The 26,713-nt window shown below is 41.6% G+C and overlaps 5 protein-coding genes across 5 annotated transcripts; all 5 read left to right on the top strand.

Annotated features, from left to right (window-relative positions):
* The first annotated feature begins 6,726 nt into the window (after nt 1-6,726).
* BDCG_07488 (calcium/proton exchanger) lies at nt 6,727-11,310 on the top strand. Its single transcript, XM_045423276.1, has 3 exons — nt 6,727-8,915; nt 9,025-9,887; nt 9,999-11,310. Exons 1-3 carry the CDS (start codon nt 8,505-8,507, stop codon nt 10,102-10,104), a joined length of 1,380 nt encoding a protein of 459 aa, XP_045278704.1. The 5' UTR covers nt 6,727-8,504; the 3' UTR covers nt 10,105-11,310.
* Nucleotides 11,311-11,831: 521 nt separating this feature from the next.
* Nucleotides 11,832-15,342, top strand: BDCG_17557 (mitochondrial 37S ribosomal protein RSM7; the record flags this gene model as incomplete). The annotated part of the gene is made up of 6 exons (XM_045426663.1): nt 11,832-12,254; nt 12,352-12,714; nt 12,777-13,152; nt 13,237-13,270; nt 14,028-14,656; nt 14,813-15,342. The coding sequence occupies 6 exons, from the start codon at nt 11,832-11,834 to the stop codon at nt 15,340-15,342; spliced, it is 2,355 nt and encodes a 784-aa protein (XP_045282170.1).
* A 299-nt stretch (nt 15,343-15,641) lies between these two features.
* On the top strand, nt 15,642-16,729 carry BDCG_17556 (uncharacterized protein). Its single transcript, XM_045426662.1, has one exon. It carries the CDS (start codon nt 16,334-16,336, stop codon nt 16,643-16,645), a length of 312 nt encoding a protein of 103 aa, XP_045282169.1. The 5' UTR covers nt 15,642-16,333; the 3' UTR covers nt 16,646-16,729.
* Nucleotides 16,730-18,441: 1,712 nt separating this feature from the next.
* Nucleotides 18,442-21,294, top strand: BDCG_07485 (extracelular serine carboxypeptidase). The gene is made up of 6 exons (XM_045423275.1): nt 18,442-18,604; nt 18,862-19,368; nt 19,479-20,095; nt 20,239-20,537; nt 20,601-20,708; nt 20,843-21,294. Exons 1-6 carry the CDS (start codon nt 18,533-18,535, stop codon nt 20,875-20,877), a joined length of 1,638 nt encoding a protein of 545 aa, XP_045278703.1. The 5' UTR covers nt 18,442-18,532; the 3' UTR covers nt 20,878-21,294.
* A 5-nt stretch (nt 21,295-21,299) lies between these two features.
* BDCG_07484 (SPX domain-containing protein) lies at nt 21,300-26,256 on the top strand. Its single transcript, XM_045423274.1, has 5 exons — nt 21,300-22,931; nt 23,090-24,362; nt 24,436-24,780; nt 24,865-25,642; nt 25,730-26,256. Exons 1-5 carry the CDS (start codon nt 22,849-22,851, stop codon nt 25,873-25,875), a joined length of 2,625 nt encoding a protein of 874 aa, XP_045278702.1. The 5' UTR covers nt 21,300-22,848; the 3' UTR covers nt 25,876-26,256.
* Nucleotides 26,257-26,713: the final 457 nt, after the last annotated feature.

The raw sequence follows: 26,713 nt of genomic DNA, 5'->3' as shown, positions 1-26,713 counted from the left end.
TGTTTCTGACTTGATTACAACTTGTACAATAATTTTTAAAAACTCAAAATTAATTTCAATTATTAATAATTATGAACTTATAACTAACTAATATAAAAAGAAAAAAACTTTTTCTACTTATTATCTTTCTTCTCTTTCTCATTCTTCTTATCATTCTTTATAATTTACTTCTCATTCTTCTTCTTCTTCTTCTTCTCCTCATCTGAGATGATAATTATCTCAAAATCTCTCTTTACTGTCTTCTCAGAGAAGGGTTCTCACTGCTTCTCTTCAGCCAGGTCAATCTGTGTCTCAAAATCCCGCATTTTCTGATCTGCTGTCTTGAGTTCCATCTCAGCAGTAAGCAGATTGACATGCTCAGAGAGCAGAACTATCTTCTCAATGTTCTGAATTATAAAGTGCATTCAAGATCTGAACAAGATCTTAATTCTCTTCTTCTTTGCCAGCTTCTGCTAATCAATTAGAGAACAGAAGCATTATTAAAAATCATTATCTTTCAATAAATAAAAACTTATCAGTTTTGACTTCTTTGTCTTCTACTTTAATACTCTCTTAATCTTCTTCTGTTATTACTTATTTATAGTAACACTCTTCTTCTCTCTCTCTCTCTTTATCTTGATCTCAAATTATTCTCAGAACTTCTTCTGATTTCACTGCTACTGCATGAGACTCTTCACTGTCTTCTTCTTCAATCTCTCACAGATGATGTTATTCACATTATTTCTATACTTAGTTCAGTCTAAATCTATCAGAAGTGTTACTTAAAATTATTATCATTCTACTCTCTTATAAAGTCTCTTCAAGATATTATAACATGTCTTACAATCTGTCTCTTCTCACTTAAATGTCTTCTTCTTCTCTCTCTTCAATCTGTGACAGTGCTCATGTGTCTTGATGATCTGCAGGACCGCAGAATATTTGAAGAGAAATGACATAATTGATTTCAGTAAGTGTTGAAGAGAGATGAAGACAGAAGAGGCAGTCAGAAATAATATGATAATAATGATAATAATGATAGTGATGATGATGATAATAATAATGATAATGATGATGATGATAGTGATAATAATAATAATAATGATGATGATAATAATAATAATAAAAGAGAGAGTGCATTGAAATATATTACTAACTTATCAAATATAAAGAGACTTAAAGAAAATATTAACAGCTTTCAGTGATGTACAGAAACAGCTACAGTGTTGTATAGCAATATCATCTTCATTCAATGCATGCACTGTTGATATTCTTTGTATACAGTTATCATATAATCTATATCAGAGATACATGTAGAAAACAGATCTTTATTACTAGAGTAAATAATTACAGCAATTCTCTGTTTTTATATTATAAAGATAAGTTATTCTCATTTCTTTCTTCTCTCTTTTCTCTTCTTCAATCAATTACTAATTTCAAGCTGGTATGAAAACTATTAAAACACTCTCAGAAATTCTCAAATTAAAGAGTATAGACTAATCAAATTTTAAATACAGAAGAAATTAAATTATCTTCTACAGATTTAATTACTCATTTTCTCTTAAATAAAACAGCAGTTGCATTCTCTCTCTTTCTTCAATCAAATGAAACATGACCTGTGAAAAGTGAGTATCACATCAGATTATAATGATCAACATGACCTCAGCACACAGAGCTGTATATACATAGTATGTACTGAACTGAGAGACTGTATGAATTATAAATCAGCAGCAGCATCTCAGAGAGAGCTGTGTAATATGAGAAAGCTGCAACTCTCAGTCACATATACAGAGAGTGAATCACTGCAGTAAGTGTATATACATTGAAGTAATACTTTTTAATAATACTCAGTCTCTGATATAATGAAAATAGAGTCTCTTCATGAGATCTGTTTCTATCAGAAATCAGAAAATCTTATATTTCTCAAGATCATCTTCACACATCTTATCTATGAAATTGATGAGAGAAATTATCAATTCCAGCATTCTGTTCTTGATATTATTCAAGTGACAGCAGAGTTCACTCTGATCACACTTTTTAAGTGTATATTTTCTAATTATTCACATTTATATAGATATATACTGATTATTTATTAGATAATATTAAGATAATAACTTATCACAGCTGTATTACTCTCACTGTGAGAGATACACAGTTAATAATGAATATTGTAAAGACTCTGAGAAGTAAGTATTTTAAGAATACTGCAGCTCTGTGATCTTGATTTTTTTTTATTTTTATTTTTTATTTTTTTCTTTTTCTTTTCTTTTTTTTTATTTTTCTTTTTCTTTCTGTCTTTTTTTTTCTTTCTCTTCTTTTTTTCTTTCTCTTTTTTTTTTTTTTTTTTTTTTTTTTATTATGATTTTTTCTTATTGTTTTATTTTTTATTTTTTTATTATTTTTTGTATTTTACATTTTTTTTTTAATTAAAATGATATTGATTATAATCTGTGTTCAGAAAAGTAATGATATTTGATAACACTCTTTATTGAATTTTCAACAAATGAGCACTATATTATAATATTATGTAAGTGAGAAATGATTTCATAGTCTTATTTAATATCATTTTCAATAATGAAATCAGAATGAAAATGTGACTAAGAATTCAAATATATTCTTTATCTGAGACTAGATTTTTATTTGAAAAGTGAATCTGAAACCTTTAATATTTGAAATAACAGGATTTGAAATCAATATAATGAACACAAATCATGACCAGAAGTAATGCTTTTAGGCAACATGACAACTGTAAAGTTTGATCCTGATCTCAGACACGGTCACACGGTCAGTCTATGTATAATAGTTAACTTTACAGATATAGAAAAAACTCTGAGAACTAAAAGTTCTCAGATAGATATTATAGTCTCTGACTGTATACATCTATAATTGAAGAATAATAATTATAATAATAAAGATAGTTGAAGAATGAGAAAAGTTAGTAAATAAGTAATATAATATAGTGAAAGTTTCTTTGTAAGAATATACACAGAATGCTAGCTGAATTATAGATAGATTATATAATTATGAACACTAGTGAGATGTTAATCTGTATGAAGCTAGAGTATATATTATAATTATATAAGTGTGTCTGAATCTGATAAGAGAGAATGTAATTTAGAAGAATATACAACTGTTAAATAATATCACAGTCACTTTCAAACTTACTTATGAATGTAAAGAAGCTATAGCAGTTATCAATTAATTTAGTATACAGTATATAAGAAGCCGGCGTACGCCTGTAATTATACACTGACTTAAGCAATCTTTGAATCACAAAGTGTTGAAATTGCATGAGTTAATTATTGAATTTCCTTGTATTACAGTTATTAAGTAGTATATATATTAACTATTTATTACTGTTATAATTTTAATATTTCTCAGAGTTACTGTGATATTATATCTATACTTATATTTAAGAGTTCTTTCATATTGTTATTAGATATATTATTCATTGAATATGTAATAACTATGAAATCTGAAGAAGTGTAATTATATAAATATCTTATATATCTGAGATGTCAGAACTCTTAGATCTTTTACTAATATTCTCTTTATAAGATTTTATTATAAGATTAAAGTAACTGATAAGTAAGCTTCTATCTGAAGACTTATTATTCACTTAACTGTTTTTCTATTTCTTATGCATTGTTAGACTGACCGTGTGACTGTGTCTGAGATCAGGACCAGATTTTTTGATAGTCTCATTATCAATTCAACTGATTTCATTACATGGTTTTAACATTAAATAGTAGTTTCATACTATCTCAGTGAGACTTACTGTCTACTCTTATCACATTTTTCAAATGAGATCATGATTTTCACTTCTCAATTTAAATTATTTTTATTACTTTAAATGACTTTAAACCTCATTTAAGCATTATCAAAAAGCATCACTTTTTAAAAAATTAAAAATAGTCTAAAAAAAACCTTAAAATGTCTAAAAATAGTAACTTTATACTAAGAATGGAACTAAATGAGATCAAATGAAACCACTTTCTTATTTTTTTCAAGTCATGGTTTCATTTTAAGATCTGATATATAGTCACTTTACATGTTTTTTTAATAGCCAGTCTCAGCGGGATTCACATCAAGAAATGTATGAGACCAGATCAAATGAGATTAAATATGAAATTCATAGTTTCAGCAGCCAGTCTATGCATTGTTACATATTTAAATATCTTCTCAATAAGTAATTGTTTCTAATGAGAAGATAATAAACATAAATAATTATTTCTAATAAGAAGATAATGAATATTTTTCAAGTATAAGAAATCTATACTGAATAGATTAATATAATAAATAGATCTTATATAATAAAGTGAAAAATGTTAAAGAAGAAAAGAAAGAGAAAGTATAAGAATCAGTGATTAAAGTGAATATTTATATATATATATAATAATGTACATAATAAAGCTTTAGAGTGAAAGAATTTATATATATTTATAGCAGCTGAGACTCAGTGATTGAGAATGACTGAGAATCAGAGTATACATATTCAAGAATTACTGAGAATCAGAGTATATATATTTATAACAGTTAAGAATCAGTGATTGAGAATAAAGTAATAGAAATCTGTGAAGTGTAATACAATAGTCTATATAATTAATTAGATACAGCTTATCACAATTTTATAATTAATTTAAAATCAATTTAAAATTAATTTAATACTGAAATTATTCTTGAATTTAATAATAAAGTAAGTATTTATATAATTCACACTAGACTGGCCGTCAGAATCATGAATTTCATGTTTGATCTTATTTGATCTGATCTTATACATTTCTTGGCATGAATCCCGCTGAGACTGACTATTAAAAAAATATATAAAGTGATAGACTAGTCACTGAGACTATGAATTTCATGTTTAATCTCATTTAATCTGATCTCATACATTTCTTGATATGAATCTTACTGAGACTAATTATTAAATAAACATGCAAAGTGACTATATATCAGATCTCAAAATGAAACCATGACTTGAAAAAAATGAGAAAGTGATCTCATTTAGTCTCATTTAGTCTCATTCTTGACATAAAGTTACTATTTTTAGACATTTTAAGGTTTTTTTTAGACTATTTTTAATTTTTTAAAAAGTAACACTTTTTGATAACACTTAAATGAGATTTAAAGTCATTTAAAGCAATAAAAATAATTTAAATTAAGAAGTGAAAATCATGATCTTATTTGAAAAATGTGATAAGAGTAGACAGTAAGTCTCACTGAGACAGTATGAAACTACTATCTAATGTTAGAACTGTGTAATGAGATCTGTTAAATTAGTAATGAAACTATTAAAAATTCTGATTCTGATTTCAGATATGATCACACGGTCAGTCTATAAAGTAACTATATATCAGATCTTAAAATGAAACTATGACTTGAAAAAAATGAGAAAGTGATTTCATTTGATCTCATTTAGTCTCATTCTTGATATAAAGTTACTATTTTTAGACATTTTAAGGTTTTTTTTAGACTATTTTTAATTTTTTAAAAAGTAATGCTTTTTGATAACACTCAAATAAGATTTAAAGTCATGTAAAGCAATAAAAATAATTTAAATTGAGAAGTAAAAATCATAATCTCATTTGAAAAATGTGATAAGAGTAGACAGTAAGTCTCACTGAGACAGTATAAGACTACTATTAGACTGACTGCTGAGATCATGAATTTCACATTTAATTTCATTTGATCTGATCTTATACATTTCTTGATATAAATCCCGCTGAGACTGGCTATTAAAAAAACATGTAAAGTGACTATATATCAGATCTTAAAATGAAATCATGACTTGAAAAAAATAAGAAAGTGATTTCATTTGATCTCATTTAATCTCATTCTTGATATAAAGTTACTATTTTTAGACATTTTAAGGTTTTTTTAGACTATTTTTAATTTTTTAAAAAGTAACACTTTTTGATAACACTCAAATGAGATTTAAAGTCATTTAAAGCAATAAAAATACTTTAAATTGAGAAGTGAAAATCATAATCTCATTTGAAAAATGTGATAAGAGTAGACAGTAAGTCTCACTGAGACAGTATAAGACTACTATCTAATGTTAAAACCATGTAATAAAATCAGTTGAATTAATAATAAGACTATTAAAAAATCTGATTCTGATCTCAGACACAGTTATATAATCAGTTTAACTACTATTTAATATTAAAACTGTGTAATAAGATCAGTTGAATTGATAATAAGACTATTAAAAAATCTAATTCTGATCTCAGATATAATTATATAATCAGTCTAATTTACACTGAATTAATTATTAACTGATTTTCAATCAATTGTTAATTACTTAAATATACAGATTAAATTAATTTTTATTACTATAAATAATTAATAATTAATTCAGAATCAATTGAAAATTAATTTAAAATTAATTATTAAATATTTTTATCTTAATATATTTTAAAATTCTGTAAAATATTTTTTTATATTTTATATAAATTTATCTATTCATTTAATTAATTATAAATCAGTTATATATACTTTGATTGATTAATAAGATAAGTGAATAAATAAATAAGTAAATTGAAAGATTAAAAGTTAATTATTAACTAATTATTACTGTATTATGTGAGATCTGTGTACTACTCATAGAAGAGCTGATTAATTATAAAACTCTTAACACTTTCTCTCAGATTAGCTATTACAGAGTACAGTACTTCTCTCAGTGACTCTCTTCAGTAACTTCTCACAGTGACTTCTCTCAGTGAACTCACTCAGTTCTAGAGCTTAAGCGACTTCTAGAGCACACTTTCAAAATGTCTCTTAGCACTGTTAAATGTTCAGAGTAGTTATTTATTGAGAATTTTTTTAAGTTCATTCTGGAATTGAACTCATGCATGTTGACCACAGGAGAGCTCATGCTTAACAGTCTCATAACCTGTAGGCTACTGGGACAAAAAAGCTCAATCACCACCAGCGCACTGCTGGTAGAAGGGCCGATCAACCGCGGGACCCCCAACAAGGTCGGGGTCATGATTATGTAGCGAGGTCAAGTTTTCTGTATACACCATCGCGTGCGAGCAAGGTCGAACTTTAGCCCTTTGTACTGTACTGTACTCTGCCGCCGAGAATACCCATTCGAGTACTGTGTAGTTGTGTTGTGTTCCCTGCTAGTTTCTGTGGTCAGCGTGTGTTTCACTGTGTGTATGTAGCTTCTTCCATCCATTGACGATGATACAAGGGGAACAAAAAGGACCAAGATGGGGACGACAATGCTGTACCAGATGGGATCATCCTCATCAGAGGCAATTAGCCTGGGACTGCCCAGACAGCTTCTCGTCGCTTCCTTGAGGCAACCCGCGTCCGGGGTTAAAGGGGGGGAAAAGGAGCAGTCTGGCTTGGCTGGGTAACTCTAGAGAATTAACTTGTGCTAGCCAGACCGTCACAATATCGCCTTATTGTCCCGTATCGTATCAGGCTTCCTTTGTATATACGCAGTACTACATGTTGCTGGCCGAGAAGTCCAGTCCCCCGCGTCAGGCTGTCTTCCTCACCCTTATCCCCATCCACCCCTATACAATCCCGCATCCCCCACTGGCTCTCCATCAGTGCCCAGCCGAGCTACTCGTCCATACCCGAGATGTCCCCGCCTTGACAAGACTCCCAGTAGGATATAGGTGGTCTAGTGACTGTAACAATCGTCAGCCAGGCAAACGGTCAGGCCAAAAGTCAAACAAAACGCGCGAATTACCCGGTCCCTGCCGCGCGGAGACAAACGGACTCCATCCATCCACTCCAATCCCCAAAGCCCGGACGAGAAACTGTGCGGCGGATATTATGAGTGTTGTCGTCGCTGTTGCATTTCCTGGCTTCAAATGGGTAAGCAACATTCACGATTCGATTTGTTGATTCTCTCCATCTAAGAACCTATCCATCTGCGCTTTAACCCGCTTTAACAATACTTAATTAATTTTGCTCCTTTTGTTCTGGTTTTGGGCTTTTGGTTTCTGCCCTAACTAACCAGATAACTTTATTACGTGCCTCGTCTCCCATCCGCCCATCTTCCATCCTATCCCAACTCCTTCGCATTTCTCATTCGTGTCCATTCAATTACATTTCCATTTCTACACTTCTTCTTCTTCTTCTTCTTCTTCTTCTTTTCTCCCCCTAGCGCATTGTCATCCTTCCATACACAGTCTATCTTTTCCCTCTTTCCTTTTTCCCTGCGTACTGGTGGTTAGGGTTCTGGCAAACTCGCATCCACCGCGCGCATATCTATCTCTGTTCACTGCCACATCCCCACTCCGACCCAAAGCTGTGGCTTGCTCTTCTGTCTACCGCACCAACTACGGAGTACGGATTACTGCTAAAGCGACTTCGCCTTCTATGATCATAATCCCTTAAGCGAAAGTTCAAGCTAACCTGACCGCTTTCCGCCCTGTGGCTGGGGACTTCGTCTCCTTTCCCGCCGCGTGCGAATTTTGCCCGCTACAATTTTAATAGCTGCCACTCGCATCCCTCACGAATTCCACCGTCATTCCCTTACCCATTCCCGCTCCAATACCGCCTCCTCAATGCCACGCTTCGACGACCCCCAAGGCCCGGACGGCAATGGCTATCCCACGGAGCGCACTGGCTTGCTAGGTCGTGTCCGTTCCCGTTCCCGCTCCCAATCCGGCCGCCTGTCTCGACTGCTGTGGTCGCATCGCCATCGCCGCTGGGTTCACTACCCGTCAGAAGCCGCGCGTTTGACCTATACGACACTCGCGAGCAATTATGTTAATCTCCTGCTAGTCTTTGTCCCCCTGGGCATGGCCTCCAGTAAAGCAGGCTGGTCCCCAACTACCACATTTGTCCTTAACTTCCTCGCGATCATCCCGCTGGCGTCGCTGCTGAGCTTTGCGACGGAGGAACTGGCTGCGACTATGGGAGAGACTTTGGGTGGATTGATGAATGCTACATTTGGAAATGCCGTCGAACTTATTGTATGTGGATGCGCTTCGCACGTTTCCAATTTAAAATAAATCCCCTGCTTACGGCTACCCCGTCTCGCAGAACTGCTTGGCTAACAAAAATAAACTTTCCGCGGAATAGGTCAGTATAGTCGCCTTGAAGGATAACGAGATCCGCGTGGTCCAAGCCAGCATGCTAGGTAGCATTCTCTCCAATATCCTACTGGTGCTGGGCTGCTGCTTCTTGATAGGAGGCCTGCGCCACCATGAGCAGACCTTCAACTCAACCGTAGCGTCCACCATGTCGTCCCTGATGGCTGTGGCATCTGCATCGCTGATCATCCCAGCTACTCTCTATGCTGCGCTTGCCAACTCGAAAGCGGATACCCACGGCAACATCCTGATCCTCTCTCACGGCACCGCCATCATCCTACTAGTCCTCTATGTCATGTACCTCTACTTCCAGCTGTGCTCGCACACAGACCTCTTTGAAGGTGGTAGTGCGGAAAATGCCAACAACGGCAGCGTGGTGCGGAACGGTGACGGAGGGGAAGACGCAGTTGATGAGGAAGAAGAGGAGCGCATCTTAAACCCCTGGGCCGCAGGCATCGTGCTACTCATCGTCACGATCGCCGTCTCCATCTGCGCCGAGTTCCTAGTCGGCAGCATCGACAGCATCGTCGAGGCGACGCACATCAGCAAGACGTTTATCGGTCTCATCCTGATCCCCATCGTGGGCAATGCGGCCGAGCACGTCACGGCCATCGTGGTCGCATATAAGAATAAGATGGACCTGGCCATTGGTGTCGCCATTGGCAGCAGTTTGCAGATTGCGCTGTTTGTTACTCCCTTCCTGGTAATTCTTGGATGGATTATGGGGAGAGATATGACGCTCCACTTCCACTCGTTTGAGACTGTCACTTTCTTCTTGTCGCAGCTTGTTGTGACGTTGCTTATTCAAGATGGGAAGTCGAATTACCTTGAGGGAGGGCTTTGCCTTGGGATGTACGTTTTTCTTTTTTTTCCCCCTTTCATCCCATCTCTGTTCTGCTTTCCCTTCCCTATTATTCCTAATTATTTTATTTCATAATATCCGGATGAGCTAACATAAATCAGGTATCTCATCATCGCCCTCGCTTTTTACGTCTACCCCGACGATGCGCAAGATATCGGTGGCATCTTCTCCAGCATCGCTAACCTGGCTACTGGATCCACCTCCTAAATGTACCATTTGACTGTTTTATTCACACGGCTTAACAATCATTTTTCTTCCCATTTTCATTTTCTTCCTTCTTTTGTTTTCTCCTCCCTCACCACTGTGTCTTGGCTCCCACTCTCCTATTCTCATTTCCTCGCACTCCAACAACCCAACCCAACCACCCTCTCAAACCCAACTGACAACGACGCTTTCGATATTTCCCCATTCCGGTCCTCATTGCATATACATTTTCACGGCTCACTGCACCCCACCCCAAACCCATCTTCTTTGTCTTCAATAAGTTTCTGTGATTTTTTTGTTCTCATTTTTCTTTTTGTGCGGGCTGTATCACAAAAAGAAGAAATATTTTCAAAGGTTATTTCAATATCAGTTGGGGATTCTGGACTGTTTCTTTGTCTCTTTTATCCAATACGTGTCTAATTATCTGCTCACCTACATCCTTTCTGGCTAGTGTCCTTGAAAATCCCCTACCATCCGGGCTGAAGAACGGTTCCGATATTTTCATATCTCATCTCTCATCTTGTGTCTTATTCGATTTACTTTTCCTTGATCGCTTGGCTCTTTTTCTTATACTAACGGTGACAGCAACAGCAACAACCGACAGGAACAATATCGGCTTTTCCCCCCTTTCTTATGTAAAACTGAACAAACCCACCCCCGCCAGCCCTTCCATTTTCGTTGCACATGTTTACATTTTTAACTTTTTTTTTAATTAATGGCGAGTGCTGAGCATGCGATCCATTTGTATTTATTTTATTGATTTCCTTAAGAAGGCTCTGCTAGGCCCATGTACGTACAAGACCAAATGCTTTCCACGATGGCTTCAGTCGGCTGTCTCGTTTTGCTGTGTTTCATCTGTTTTCCTTTTGGGGCTCATATTCGGATCTTCTTCTATACGTGCTTTTTCCCCCATATATTCGGTTTTCTTTTCTTCTGGCTGAGTTGGGAAGAATGTATGCGATTCGTCTATATGACCTGAGTAGGGCCATGATTCTTGTTCCTTCTACCCGTTGTTGTCTCCTTCTCGCTTTTTTCAGCTAGAGAACTAAAAGGAGAGAATCAAATTGACAAATGTACCTGGGTATTTATCATTTCCCCTCTTTCCTATCTCGGCTCCCATCGCTCAATCATTCAGTCATGTGACATTTAGGTTTCGGTCTTGGCGCCTATTCCTAATCAGACAAAGTATCAAACCTTACCCGGCTCCAACCTTCTCTCTCTTTGTGCTTTAACCTCCTGCAACGCCCTCATAGCCACAGGAGGTCGGGTTCAATTGCATTCCAGTTTCCTATTGCTAGACTACATTTGTGGACAAGCACCTCTATTCAGGCGGATACTCATACCGCTACTAACTCCAAAACTTTTCTTTGTCTACTTTCATCGCTTTTCCCTATTGCTTTTCGGAGGTAAGGAAGCTTTACCGTGGCCTGCACAGACGCGCGGATTGGATTTGGATGGGTAGCGAGGACGTGAGACGGATATATACTTGCATAGAAAAGGGGGAGATAGGGGAACGAGCGAATTTACAGAACTCTCGTTTACAGCAGAGAGATACCTACAAATTACATCCAAAGCAATTGACTTTTTCACCTTAAAAGACCAACAAGCCCCGACACCACCACCACCACCACCACCACCACCATCACCACCATCGGCAAGATATATCAAAAAGGAAAAAAAGAGAGGGATATAAATAAAGCGAAAGGGTATACAGGGGACAAACTGCAATCATGCCACCACGACTCAACCTCTTTCCCACCTCCCTGCTCCGCCAATCCCCAGCGCCCCAACAATGCACCGCAGCGAGATTTACATCGTCGTTATCTAGTGGTCGCGACAATGCCATCCGCTCTTTTTCAACTAGGAGGGATCTTCTACCCCGTCGCCCAGGCGCTGCGGTGCTGGCGTATCGGCCTCGCGTTTCGCCTCCCCAGCGCCGGATGGAGTCTTCATCTTCGAAGGCCGGTGATGAGGTGAATGGGGGAAAGGCGGAGAGGATCGTTGGTGAGGAGGGAGCGGAATCGAAAGCGGCGAAGGAAGGGTTAGGCAGTGTGAGTGAGGAGGCAGCGGACGTGGCGAGGATTATGGAGCGGAGGACGGAGTGTGGGGAGGTTGGGGGCCCGGAGTTGTTGCAGGGCAGTATGGTTGGGGATGTATGTTGATTTCCGTTCCTTTTCATATTTTCCATGAGTGGATTTGATTTGGAATCTTTTAGGGCTTCGCATTTTACTGACTTTTGTGTTTTTATAGATTTTGAAGCGGGATAAAGATGCGATGAAAAATGCACCCAAAGTCCTACAGGATCAGCTGAGCTCCTCTTCATCATCCTCTGGCTCCTCTGGCTCCAGATCCTTTTCTACTTCCGCTAGATCGAGACAGTTCGATATGAAACAGATGTCGGCTGGTGGGAACGACGCGTCGATTGCGGCTGTCGAGAATATGATTGCCGCTGCCACGGAGCAGAAGCAAGAGCAGGCGTTGCAGGCGGGACTCAAATATGAAGTGCCCGAAACACTACCTAGATCCGAACATTTGAGGCACCGCTATGACCCTCTGCTGGACCAGTTTACAAAAATGCTCATGAGGCACGGAAAATTGAGTGCTGCGCAGAAGGTGAGCATTCATATCTCCATACATATTGCATTTTTATATACACGAGCCTAACAAAACCACAGCAAATGGAAACAATCCTACACAACCTCCGCTCCGCCCCAGCGCCCAACCCAGACCCATCACGCCCATTGCTTCCCGGGCCGCCTGCCCCGCAACTGCCCCTAAATCCTATCCTCTACCTAACCCTAGTCGTTGACTCTGTCGCACCAATACTCCGCATCAAGCAACAACCCGGCGCAGCCGGTGGTGGCCGATCTCTCCCCATCCCGCTTCCGCTGGCACTCCGGCAACGCCGGCGAACAGCCATTAAGTGGATTATCGATGCGTCTCAGAAACGGAAGGATGCCGCGTTGGCGAACCGAGTGTCGCAGGAGATTATTGCTGTGGCGGAGGGGAAGAGTTCGGCATGGGAGAAGAGGGCGATGGTGCATAAGCAGGGTACGGCGGCGAGAGCGAATATTAAGGCGTTGGGGATGAGGGGGAAGAAGAAGTTTTAGTTCAACCATGGTGTTCGCTTTCTAGGGTTACTTTTGTGGGGAGGGTTATTATTATGTATGTATGTGTATAGTATATTGCAGACAATGGTGCGGTCTCTTTTATGTCGACTTCTTCAAGAGTTTGATATATATATATATATATATATATTTTTATCAGTTTGAAGACCATGAGCTCCTACAAAGCCATAGTCTCACTGAATCTACGAATTATGTAGTTCGCTCGCTGGCCGCACCTTACAGGTTTCGGAACTCACATGCATTGTATCCAGTAGGTACGAATGGCATAGGCGTGATTCCAGCCCTTGAAGTCCTTGATTTTTTCCTTGCTTCCCTGTCACCTTACCTTGTACTGTTGCACTACCTCCTGTGATTCCCATTGGATCTGGAGAGTAGAGTAGATTACGCTGTAGATATCCATACAGGGTCGATCGTCTGGGGCTGACTCTTCAGCCGCAGCTAGCCCTCTTTGGCCAAGTCCGGCAACCCTAATAAAGCCTCCTTCAACTTCATACTTCATCCATCTATCCCGTCCCCTCCTCCCCTTCTCTCCTCTTCTTCTTTCTTTTCTCTTCTTTTCTTTCCTCACCCTCCTCCATTTTCTCCTCCAGACGAGAAGACTGAACATATTGTCCACTGCACCTCCTGCCCGCTGAGGGCCTGTCTCTAACCCCCCAACAACATATCGCCATGGCGGCAACAATACCTACTACATGTGCGCCCACCCAATCCTACCTCCCATTCTTCCAACCATCCCTTCTCTTCATCCTCTTCCAACCGCCATAATCCCAATCTTCACCTCGAACGGCGCAATACTAGCAATTCTCAACATAATAACATTGGTACTGCCCCGTCGGGATTCCCCGTGCGCAATGACGATGAATCTCTTTCTCTCCAAACCCAATGCCAGTCTTTACCGTCCTTTACTGCTGCTTCTTCTGTTTATACCGCTGCTCCTGCAGCTTCAAATTTGTCTTCTTCTTCCTCATTTTTTCTCGGATCTATTCATTCTTCGGCTTCTCTCCGGCAGCCATCTTCACTCGCTTCCCCCCAGTACAAACAAAATAATGATATTTCAAACCAATTGAGGGAGGATGATACCCCCTTCGTCAATTGCTATCTGCCCTCTGATTCTCTCGCATTTCCCCTACATTCCGATGCGCTTGCTTCTCATGCACACGATATTAACGCTGCTACGACTGCCCCGACGCCACCCTGGTTGGACTTGCTTGAGCTTGACCATAATCTCAACCAGGATGACCAGTCGCTTAGCTCCCCGGTATTATTGCCAGCCGAGACTGGGTTGCAAACCGAGGCGGCGTCAACATTGTTAAATCCACGCTCCAGTGCGTCTGTTTCTGCTGCTATTGCTGAATACAACTTCCAATACCCATATTCCAAAGGGGTTGAGCTAGATTTTGATGAATCGCTTTTACTGACTGCGCAAGGTGGGTTTCAATTTAAATTGTTTATTTTCTTCGTTTGAATGGCCGTATAACTGTTGATTCAAGTCCCACTCCCGCGTCCCCAGAAAGAGACTGTCCCAATTTGTAAGAAGAGAGAGAGAGAAAAGAGGACTCTATTTTTTAACGCACTAAATATAGATTCGTTCGCGACATCAACGCCACCAGATACGCAATATTCTCTACCAGATTTCAACCATCGGCCAAGCAACGTTGGACAGTATTTTATGTCTCCTCCTCAAAGCATTCACAATCAAAACATCATGCATCTACAACGCGGTGCAGCCATCCCACCACCATCCCAATCACCGGTTCTAACTCACCATATCCAGCCAAAGCCATCTTCATCTCAACGACCGACTCCATTCACAAGCACTTCCCCAGCCCCTTCTTTCACCAACACTCAACATTCTACCCCTTCATCAACGCAAACTCCACGGTCTCCTTCTGCAGTGACTAAAGCAGGGCCAACGGACCGTGCCGCTGACAAGCGACGACGCAACACGCTTGCAGCCCGCCGCTTCCGCCAGAAGCAGCACGATCGCGTTGCGGAGCTAGAGCGGGCACTGGAAAGCGTGTGCAGGGAGAGGGATGAATTGAAGATGCAGGCTGCCAGGTGGGAAGGAGAGGTTGTCGCGTTGAGAGGAATGTTGCGTAAAAAGAGTTCATGATTAGGATGTTTTCCTTCGGTTTTGGTTGGTGGGGTTGGGTTTCTTGAACTTTCATGTTCATTTTTTTTTCAGGTGAAAGTAAATGGATTGGTGAGTGTAGAAGTTCTTCTCATATTGGGTTGAGCTTTGACTCGCTTAATTCTGGTTCTGGTACTGGTTTGTTCTTTTGTTGCTAGCCTGTTTCTCTTGCTGCAGTTCCAATTTTTTTTTTTTTTTTTTTTGCTTTTCTTTTCCTTTTTCTTTCTTTCTTTCTTTCTTTCTTTTCTTTCTTTCGTTCTTTTTTTTTTTTTTTTTTTTTTTTTTTTTTTTTTTTTTTTTTTTTTTTTTTTTTTTTTTTTTTAAATAAAAACTAAATTGATTCATATTTGCCTTTACCATTGTGTTTCTGTGTCCAGTTTGACTTTTTCTTTGTTCCTTCTCTTCATCCTTGATCAGCCTGTTTATTTTGTTGTCTTCCTCCTATACATGATATTCATTGCCTGTTCCTTCTGCCTCCCTCACTTCACTTCCCAACCCGGCGCGCGGAAAGGGAAACTTGAATTTCTCGTACAAGACGACTATTAATTAGCACTCTATTCCGCCCTTAATGAAAAAGAAAGGCAGCAAATTGTCAAAGGTCAAAGACACGGGGAAGGAGAGAAACGAGTATACGAATCAGACGATGTCGGCTCTCCAATTCTCTGAAAAAAGGGCTTGTCTTCCTATTTTCACCCCTTTCGAGATGCCTCATGCCTCATTTATATGTTTTGAGGTTTGGCAGGTTGGAGGAAGTATGTCATCATTTCGTTCATTTTGTGGAGCCTTCAAGGGGGGTTAGGTAGGGAGGGTAGATTGCTTGTCCCCTGAAACAGCATTAAAGTGGCTGGGGATAGGGGGCAAAAGGGTATTGATTGGAAAGGGAATTTAAGCATTGGAATATTCGGATTGGGGCCAACAATGTTGGGGTAAGGAAGGAAAATGAGATAAACTTATCTAGGTACTTTACCTAACAATGCATTCCTTGTTCTCGATTGGATTCAACAGAGCGGTTAGGGCGAGCATGATGTGGGATTCTGTCCGTTTCTCTCCATTCCGTTCGCCCCTTATTTATCCTCCTTCTACTCAGCGGCGGGATTTGAGGATCCTTCCTTATCTTCGGAGTGCAGGCGGTCTTGACCTTTTACTACGCCTGCATGTGTATACATACATGGTGATTCTACAGCGTAGAGATGAGTCCTTGTTCGTTTATTGTATACGGAGAGGAATGACAGATATATATCGCGGAATCTACAACTTTGCGTCAAGTGATATATTGCCCTACTAAGTATTGTTGTAAATAAGCAACAATTACAGATTATAACAAACATTCATTTTACTTTAATTTTTTTCTATCTCAGTTACACATGGCTAGTTTTTTGTTGTTCATCCCAGGTTACCCCTCATGTTCCTTGTAAATGCAATTATCAAAAATGATTGAATTGGTAGTAAATTTTCTATATATACATAATTATGTCAGGATGCATAATTCTTATGCTAGATGAGTGCTGATGATGCGGGATGAGTCATTATGAACAAGCCTAACTAACCTAGTGGGTTGCACTATTATACACCTATTATTGCATATATAATTTTTCTCTTTCTTGAATTTAAGGGACATAGATTGGGTATCCAGCAAAAAGAGGCGGTTGAGATTGAAGCAACCCCTTCCACCCTGTCCACTCCAGCCCGCAAAAACATTTCAATAGCTGCAACCAACCAAAGTGGAGAGAGAGAAACAAGCCTTGGGAAGAATAATTACAGTGTAAATAAACAAATCCTCATATTTTTTCACACTGCATCTTTGTTATTAGAATTCAGAAGAGGAATCTTCTATGTTGACTCCTCCCCTTCCCTCGTGGCCATCGCGTGTTTCTGTTCTTTGTCCATAACTCTGCCCTGCAATGGCCTGCATCCACCCTCACTCATATATTCTCTCAAATGCAAGGCCCACGCTGCGGGCACACATGGCAATGCACGAAAACATAGGAAACCCAGGGAAATGCTTTTTGTTGTTTTTTGTGATCGTTAAACTTTTCGGAATCTTGGAGCGCCAGCAGATAACTAATCTCTGCAAAACCCCCCCTGGATCTTCCATTCAGGAACAATGAGCCAGCATCCTATCCTCCACAGTAGATATTCTCAGTGTTGAACATGAGCCAAAACAGAGTACTAAACAAGCACACCTCCCCTTCCCCAGCTGGAATAAATACTAGACATCTAGCCGAGACAACGCGATCGGCCAGACAGCGTTCCAGCCCTGAAAGTCGTTTCTTTTAGTCAGGCAGGAATCGCAGCCAACAAATCGCAGCGCGCGGGGGGGATATTTTGCACTTCTTCTCCTTACATTCACAAGCCTGTCTGTATACAGACTGTACAAGCGTTTGGTTTCCGAAGATACCACTTATAGGCTACCTGCATGGTATACGAGGCGTTGTTGTCCGCGGCATCGGTTCCCACCTCACCTTCACTGTTCAAATCTCCTCAACGGATGTCCTCGGCGGCCCACAGTCAACATAGACGGCAACCTACATACGGCTCGGTATGGTATGCAGTGAGGTGGCATGGAATACGGGGGGGACGGGGAGAGAAGACAACGGCGCTGGTTCAACCCTGCCCTTTTGTGTCTTTTTAACACTGCGATGGAGCACTTTATGCTCCTCTATCCGCAAAGAAACCGCCCATTCTAGCACGATCCAGCTACCGCTAAAATCTTCGGAAACCGACCAAACCAGTCTCCATCCCATCCTTCATCTTAACGGGTTGGGGGGATTGATTGGGGCAATTTGCCCGTAGTTTTACACCTATCCATGCTTGCATCCCCGAGAACTACAGCTGTCGATCTTCCTCCGCTGCTCTCACCTTCCAGCCCGCTAGAAGTCGGCACATAAATACTCAGGTGTTCTCGCTGGGCCTTTTGTTTTGGTATGATGATTTTACTTGCAGCATAACCATACCTACTGCCCCTGGCGCAGGAGCGAAAATTTCCGTTTTCGGGGACGGGCAGCATACTTCATTTCCAGCTTCGATTTCCTCTTTTCCAATTTTTTCTTTTTTTTTTTTCTTTTTTTTTTTTTTTTTTCGCGAGAAACTTCCAAAGGACGAGAGAGGGATGATTTGTGTGGTATTTTGAACTAATCTGATTCGAATTTCGAATCCGACGTACATATATAACATGGCGATCAGATCGATGGTGGCTCTGCGCCTTGTATTGGTGTTCGCCTTGATACAGTCGGTTGTTGCGAGTGTAAGGTTACCGAATAACCCCATGCTTATTGGACGTGTGCATACTTTATTTTAACAGGGGGAATAATAAAAAACGAAAAGAAAAGAAAGACAAGAGGAAGAAGAAGAAGCCAAGAAGAAAAATGATCCCTAGTATTTTCTTCCTGTTGCCTGTCATTCCCCCCAAAAAAATGCAATTGAGTTATATATATACTATCCTGTCCCACCTCTGACGATCTTACGGCTAAAAACTTAACTAATTTTTTGCAAATCAATCAGTGGAGAAACACAGTCTCAACCCCCAGCACAGAATCCGACAAAGATGACCTAACAGCCCGCTACCCAGTCCATAAAATCAAAATCCCCATAGACCACTTCCGCTCCGACCCACGCTACGAACCCCACACGGAAGAAAAGTTCGATGTTCGCTACTGGTTCGATGCCAGCCATTACAAGAAAGGCGGCCCGATAATCGTGTTACACGGCGGTGAGACAAACGGCGAGGGCCGCCTCCCATTCCTGCAAAAGGGCATTGTGAAAATTCTCAGCGAGGCTACCAATGGCCTTGGTGTCATCCTTGAACACCGGTACTATGGCGAGAGCTTCCCGACAGCGAACCTGTCGACGGAGAGTTTGCGTTTCTTGACCACCGAGCAGGCGTTGGCGGACTCGGCGTATTTTGCGCAGAATGTTGTGTTTGAGGGGTTTGAGGATGTGGATTTGACGGCGAAGGGGGGTAATGCGCCGTGGATTATTTATGGAGGGTCGTATGCCGGGGCGCAGGTGGTATGTCTTTTTTTTTTTTTTTTTTTTTTTTTTTTCCTGGTATATTTCTCTCTGAGGGCGAGGAGTACCCTGGACAGTTTCAATTGTCCAGGCACTGATATCGTACGCAGGCATTCCTTCGCGTAGAGTATCCCGATATCTTCTGGGGCGCCATCTCATCCTCAGGCGTGCCAAAGGCCATCTACGACTTCTGGGAATACTTCGAGCCTGTCCGCAAATACGGCCCGCCAGAATGTATCTCCACCACGCAAAAATTCGTTGACATGGTCGATAAAATCATAATCGGCCTCAACGACTCCGAAAAAACGAAGAGATTGAAATCCCTGTTCGGTCTGGGAGAACTGACCCATCACGATGACTTTGTATATTCCCTTGCGTGGGGCATCAGCTATTGGCAGTCAGTCAACTGGGACCCGGCCATCTCGACGCGGAAATTCGACTACTACTGCGGAAACCTCACGGCAGATGAGTTGTTGTATGACAACGGTGATAAGAAGGAGGAGGCGAAGGAGCTCCTTACTGCTGGAGGTTATGGGAAGGAAGCAGATGCTTTGGCGAATCGACTACTCAATTTCGCCGGCTTCGTTTATGTCGATCAAGTGACTGGCTGTGAGAGGAGGGAGCAGACACTGGACGAATGTCTAGGGCAACATGAGCTGCCGTGGTTTAAGAATGATAGCCTTGCGCTAGCGGACTATCGGTGCTGGCCATATCAGGTTTGCACAGAGTGAGTGGAATCCCTTGTCCCGTGCTTCTTCCGAGATTTTTTTTAGATCCGATGAAAGAAGGAGCGAAACCAGGTAGAAACCTCGGATTTTATATCCAAGAATCCGGACTGACTCTTCTGGGTCTTGTTCAATTTTTTAATAGATGGGGCTATCTCCAAGTCGGAAGCACCGTCCCCAAAGACCAAATGCCCGTGATCTCGCGCCTAGTCGACCTCGAGTACGCCAGCATAATGTGTCGAAAAGCCTTTGACATCCACAAGCCATCGGATATTGACAGGGTCAACAAGTATGGCGGGTTGGACATTGAATATGATCGGCTGGCTTTCGTCGATGGAGAAGTCGACCCTTGGCGTCCAGCAGGACCTCATGCGGAAGGGGCTAGACCACGAAAGAACACGATCAACAAGCCGTTTATTTTGATAGAGGGGGCGGGTCACCATTGTGAGTGTTGATTCCACTTTCTGTTGGGATCTCTGTTAATTAGAACTCCTCCATGTTTTTTAGGGGATGAGAATGGCTTGTTTCCGAATGAGACCACACCGGATCTCCCGCCGAAACCCGTGGTAAAGGCACAGGCAGAGGAAGTTAAGTTTGTGAGGAGGTGGGTGAAGGGTAAGTTTCCCCTAATAATTCGTTCATCTGGTGATCGTTTTTCGTCCAAGGAGACTTTTGGCACCTTGAGACCTCTGCCATACATACGTGGACTCAACTGACAAGATATTTCTTCTTCTTTTTTTTTTCCCCAGACTGGAAAAAGAAAAAGAGCTGCGGCAAGTATTAGGCAGCAGGCGACAGATGACCTCCTGTGAGGGTAGAAGACAAGAGCGATATGGTTCATGAGGATACCTGATGCTATTTTGTTCAAAATAGTCTGTAGATATTCGTGTCAATTGATATGTCAATGGTTCATCTGATAACCGCAAATTGTCCACGCAGAGAGGTAGTTTTCTCGCGACAGATATTTCTGCCTGCGGTTAATGAGAGGGTAACTACTACTACTAGTATCTTCCGCGATTACATAGCAGGGATTCTCAACCCTTGAAATAGCATGGATGGATCGCCTGTCAGTCTGTCAGAAGCGATGTCAGAAGCGATGTCAGACGCTAGCCACAGTGTTTGCGGGTCAGCTGGGCGTTGGTGTTGTCTTTGTTCCGTTGGTGGCTTCGATGGACGGGAATAGTTCTTCAAATCCCCCCGTATTCAGGTCAAGTCATCTGCCCTGCCTGGCACGGTAGAAGCGACAACATCTCTGATCCCGTTCATTTATTAGCTGGTTGCGTACGGAGTAGTGCGGGGGGGGGGGTGTCAACTCCTGTACGTAGTATACGTATACACCATCCACGCCTCTATCGTCCTCTTGTATGTACTCTCGGAGTCCACGCGATTTGAGCGTCTTCACACTGGTGCTGGTGGGATTCACTCCTTTGATGCTTGATCTAGATCATTTTTTGTTCTCCAGCGACCCTGAACTACGGGCCAATTGATTCCCTGCATTGCTGCACGGGAATAGGGAATTGCGGATATGCCGCTGACTAGTAGGGGTCAAAGGCCAAACAAACCGTATATGTAAGCCCTTGTCCAGGGCCCAGACTTGGGGGAATAGAAAAAAAAAAGAAAGAGAAAAGGTAGACAATGGACGGATGGTGATTCGTTGGTGATTGCGCAGTGTTTGAACGTTTTTTGGTCGCCAAACCCCGGCAGTGGTGATGATGATATTAATCATATTAGGTATTCGAACAATTTTCCTTGCCGAAACGATTGCGATAGGAGAGGTCTCGGGCTGGGGTGTGAAACACGTCGTTATTAATAATAAATATTATGTAGTTATTATTGTCGTCATTGTCACCAATGTGCTGTCGCCTCTGCCAGGGAATTCTTTGCCCTATTCGGCTGTTGGGATTAGTTATTATTGATGACTTCGAGAGCAAGTTGTTGCTTAACGATTCCCGAGCTATTAAAACTAGCGTTTTTAGCCACACTTTTCTGCTCTGGAACAACCCGGCATTATTCACAAAGTGAAGCAGGAAAAAAAAAAAAAAAAAAAAAAAAAAAAAGAACAAGAAGAAGAAGAAGAAGACAGTCACGCGAATAATAATATCCTAGGTTGTTGACCTTACGAACGAACGTTAATAAAGTAGATATGAAATAAGTATCAACAAACACCACCTCCAATCCAAGGTTTGCCCGAGAACTCTCCAGCAGCACCACCAAAAAGTCAACCACCAGCCAAAGCTTATTATATCCAGCAATCCACCCCATTACAAGCCCCTACTCTTCTTCTCCTTGATATTTTGTCTTTCTCCAACGGTTGGCCATATAAACCGTCACCCTGGCTCACCCGCAGAGCCCCCGGAGCATCGAGCTGGTCGCATTCGATCGTCCTTCCTCCGCCTCAACCACTACTGCCTCCGCCGCAAACGGTCTACAATCCCCCCCACACCACCTTCACCGTGACCGCTTAGGCCTCGTCAAAAAGGATAGAAGAGGAGGAAGAGGTGCATCGGATCCTGCTTCTTCTGCTCCCAGTTCAGCTGTTGCTCCGAGACGGTGGTGGAAAAGAGTAGAGGGTTATTTTGCTCAACCTGCGGAAGTTGGAACGAGGCAATCACTTGAAAGCGGAATAGATAAATGGGAAGCACAGCAGGATTCTGACGACGAATATTCTGAGAAGGGGGGTGTTGTTAGGAATAGGAATACAGGACGGCGCCGTTGGGAGACACCTATTACCCGGGCAAGGGTTGACAACGACATTATGAAGTTCTCCCACAGCATCCAGTTCAATGCCGTGCCGGACTGGAGCAGCTCTTATATTGCGTATAGCAATCTGAAGAAACTGTGAGTTACTGTTCTGTCTCCAACTATGCCCCTTTTAACGAACTTGTGCTATGATAATCTATCCTATTCCGTTTGAAGTCGTTGCTACCCTTTGGTACAGTTACAAGATTTGCTTTTGTTTACTATCGCTAAAACTTTTCCTGTCTGGTGGTGTTCAGGATATACTCGCTCGAAAGGCAGGTCAATCGCGTCGACGAAGCAGGCGAAAATGTCGAGTCCGCTCCCCTCCTCGATGCCTCCGTGGACACTGATGTTGTCTTCCGCCGTGCTCTTGACGGCGAGCTAGAGAAGATATGCTCTTTCTTCCAGCCAACTGAGACAGAGCTTTACGAAGAGGTTGAAAGCGTTGTCAGAGATGAAGAAGCGTATATCCAAGAAACGAAAGGGTTGGATATGGATTCCGTCGGGAACACAGTAGTCCGAACTCGCACACTGAGCTTCAATGCTCGACGTCGTCTTGAAGGCCCTCTCCGCAATTTGGGATTCGGAGGTGGGGGCAGGGATGCACAAGGCAGGGATGTGCGCGCTAGCATGGCCAGCGAAATCGCAGCGGATGAAGAAGCTGCTAATAATCCGGACGCCAACACTGATGATGATATGGACATGGATGAGTCCCGGGGTCAGGATGGCCGTCGTCGCTCCTCCTGGAAGGACTATCACAAGCATGCAGCTAGCGAACCGCTAGATCGTATCGTGAGCGATATGAGCGAATCGAGAATTCAGGGTGGTGGCTTCGATCCTGATCATGATTCTACAGTCGATCCAAGCTATTCCGCATTGTATAATGCTGGCGTATCGCTGAAGAAACGTATCATTAGCAGCTACGTTTCACTCTGCGACCTCAAGTCGTTCATCCAACTAAATCGGACGGGCTTCGCGAAGGCTTTGAAGAAGTATGATAAAATCCTTGACCGCAGCCTTAGACGCCAGTATATGAACACGACGGTCTCAACTGCCTATCCGTTTACGAATCCCGTAATGGAGCGACTCAATGGCCATATTGCCAGAATCGAGCAGCTCTATGCAGACCTCGTCACTAAGGGTGACCTCGCACTTTCTAAACGGGAATTGAGATTACATCTCAGGGAGCATGTTGTATGGGAACGGAACACGGTCTGGCGAGAAATGATTGGCATTGAACGCAAAGCACAAGCGGCCAATATGGGCGTACGCAGGACACTTCTTGCAGGAGATCAGGACCCCCTGACTGCACAGAGACAGGGTGATGAGCTGGAACCCACTACCAAGGAGATTGTGACTCCTGTAGGAAGATGTCCTGTCCCGGCGTGGCTACTAAGCTCTACATTTTTCACGCTGATCGGCATCGTGGTTATATTCCTTGTTATGCTAGTACTTCCCATTATGTCGAAGCCAGAGCAACAGAATTGTCTAGCGATGTTGGTTTTCGTCAGTCTGCTATGGTCTACTGAGGTAAGGTACACTGTTGTTTTTACCTCTACGGGCGTCTGGTATAATATACTGATAAAAGATATGGTAAATATAGGCGATTCCCCTTTTCGTCACATCATTGCTTGTCCCCTTCCTTGTGGTCACTCTTCGCATTATGCGAACCGAAGAGCAGCCTTATAGGCGCTTGAACACCAAAGAAGCAGCCGGAGCTGCTTTCGCGGCAATGTGGACGCCTGTTATCATGCTCTTGCTTGGTGGCTTTACCATTGCTGCCGCGTTGTCAAAATATGACATTGCCCGCAGGATGGCAACGTTTGTCTTGAGCAAAGCGGGAACGAAACCACGAATTGTTTTGGTCACGAACATGTTTGTCAGTATGATCTTGAGTATGTTCATTAGCAATGTAGCAGCTCCGGTTTTGTGCTTCTCCATCATCCAGGTTAGTTATTTCCCAAGACTTTCTCCTCCAACAAACAATGCTCAATATATCTGATTGACTGATGGCGACTAATAAAACAAACAGCCAATGCTCCGAAACCTCCCCACCGACTCACGTTTCACCAAAGCCCTTATCCTCGGCATCGCCCTAGCTTCCAACATCGGCGGTGCGGCGTCCCCAATTGCTTCCCCACAGAACATCATCGCCCTCCAAAATATGACCCCTGCGATAAGCTGGGGTACCTGGTTCTTCATCGCCCTTCCCGTCTGCATCATCTGCATCATCCTAACCTGGCTTCTCCTCCTCATCACTTTCCGCCCAGGCCGTGGCACGACCATTGTCCCCATCCGGCCCGTCAAGGACAAATTCTCCGGTGTGCAATGGTTCATCACTCTCGTGACTCTCTTCACCATCGTCCTCTGGTGCGTCAGCCACGAGCTCGAAGAGACCTTCGGCGACATGGGCGTCATCGCCATCATCCCCCTGGTGTTATTTTTTGGCACTGGCATCCTCACCAAGGAAGACTTCAATAATTTCCTCTGGACCATCATTATCCTCGCCTCGGGTGGTCTTTGTCTAGGACGCGCCGTCACCTCGTCAGGTCTCTTGCACACCATCGCCAAAGCCATCACGGAACGCGTGGCTAATTTCAGCTTGTATGGTGTCCTCTTGACATTTACAGGCCTCATATTAGTCGTGGCGACATTCATCTCGCATACCGTCGCCGCCCTCATTATGCTCCCACTCGTCAAACAGGTGGGCGCGAGCATGGATCAGCCCCATCCCAATCTGCTTGTTATGGGAAGTGCGCTCATTTGCTCTGTCGCCATGGGCCTGCCGACGAGCGGGTTTCCGAATATGAGTGAGTACCTAGCTACATTTTGAGCCTTGTTTGTGCATATTTGCGTCTTTTATCATCCGCTAACCTCATTTCCTTCCTTACTTATAGCTGCTATTATGATGGAAGTCCCCGAAACCGGCCAAAGATACCTCCGTGTCCGTCACTTTATCACGCGTGGTGTCCCGGCGAGTATCTTCTCATGGGGTGTCGTGGTGACCGTTGGCTATGGGTTGATGGTTGTTGCTGATTTGTAAATTCTGCATGCTCTGATCGCGGACTCTTTTTACTTTTCTTTTTTGTCTCCACCTTCAATTTTCTCTACTACCATTAGATTTTGACTACGTTTCTCACTTGCGTAGTTCAGTTTGTATCTTTATTTTTATTTATTTATTTATTTTTTTTGTCCTCGCATTAAGGGATGGACACGCTGGGTTTAGCAAGCATTCTACTTCCCTCTGTTACTTTTATTTCTTTATTATTTCTAGACGTGCGTTGTGTAAATTGAATGAATTAATGGAGGGAATGTACCCGGCGTTCTTGTGCACTGTTCTGCTGTTCTGTTTGTCGCCTAATATATATATATATATATATATATTCTTCATTTTCATTTTTTCATTTTTTTCATTTTTTTTTTTCATACTTCTCTTAAAGTTTTTTTATGTCCTTTGTTATAAATTGTAACTACCTTGACAAGTGCAGATCAGCATTTCTGCTATTCTTTTATTCCTCTTTCTCTATATAAATATAACTATATAAAATATGAATTTTTAATCTGAAATATCAACTATAATGTAATTCACATGTGAGTTAGTGTAGACTAGCCAGTGAGACTATGAATTTCACATTTAGTCTCATTTAATCTGATCTTATATATTTCTTAGAATGAGTGTCATCAGAACTGAGTATCTAAAAATTCTGAAAATGAATCATTTTTTTCAGAAATGATGTGAAAAATTGTAAGAATAAGTGCTTATAGATAGACTGATCATGTGATCATGTCTGAGATCAGAATCAGAATATTTGATGATTTCATTATTAATTTGATTATTATTTGCAGAGCGAAGCGAAGCAAATATATGATGAAAACTCTGA

This window comes from Blastomyces dermatitidis (genome assembly GCF_000003525.1).
Source record: "Blastomyces dermatitidis ER-3 genomic scaffold supercont1.9, whole genome shotgun sequence".
NCBI lineage: Eukaryota > Fungi > Ascomycota > Eurotiomycetes > Onygenales > Ajellomycetaceae > Blastomyces > Blastomyces dermatitidis.
This window is presented reverse-complemented; position numbering and strand designations above follow the sequence as displayed.

Excerpts from the sequence above, each read along its gene's own strand:
- BDCG_07488 (XM_045423276.1), top strand. The coding sequence starts at position 8,505 with ATGCCACGCTTCGACGACCCCCAAGGCCCGGACGGCAATGGCTATCCC. Across the intron at positions 8,916-9,024 it reads GAAATGCCGTCGAACTTATT|GTCAGTATAGTCGCCTTGAA; the intron begins GTATGTGGATGC and ends TCCGCGGAATAG. Across the intron at positions 9,888-9,998 it reads GGAGGGCTTTGCCTTGGGAT|GTATCTCATCATCGCCCTCG; the intron begins GTACGTTTTTCT and ends AACATAAATCAG.
- BDCG_07484 (XM_045423274.1), top strand. The coding sequence starts at position 22,849 with ATGAAGTTCTCCCACAGCATCCAGTTCAATGCCGTGCCGGACTGGAGC. Across the intron at positions 22,932-23,089 it reads TATAGCAATCTGAAGAAACT|GATATACTCGCTCGAAAGGC; the intron begins GTGAGTTACTGT and ends GGTGGTGTTCAG. Across the intron at positions 24,781-24,864 it reads TGTGCTTCTCCATCATCCAG|CCAATGCTCCGAAACCTCCC; the intron begins GTTAGTTATTTC and ends TAAAACAAACAG.
- BDCG_07485 (XM_045423275.1), top strand. The coding sequence starts at position 18,533 with ATGGCGATCAGATCGATGGTGGCTCTGCGCCTTGTATTGGTGTTCGCC. Across the intron at positions 19,369-19,478 it reads CGTATGCCGGGGCGCAGGTG|GCATTCCTTCGCGTAGAGTA; the intron begins GTATGTCTTTTT and ends TATCGTACGCAG. Across the intron at positions 20,096-20,238 it reads CCATATCAGGTTTGCACAGA|ATGGGGCTATCTCCAAGTCG; the intron begins GTGAGTGGAATC and ends ATTTTTTAATAG.
- BDCG_17556 (XM_045426662.1), top strand. The coding sequence starts at position 16,334 with ATGCATTCCTTGTTCTCGATTGGATTCAACAGAGCGGTTAGGGCGAGC.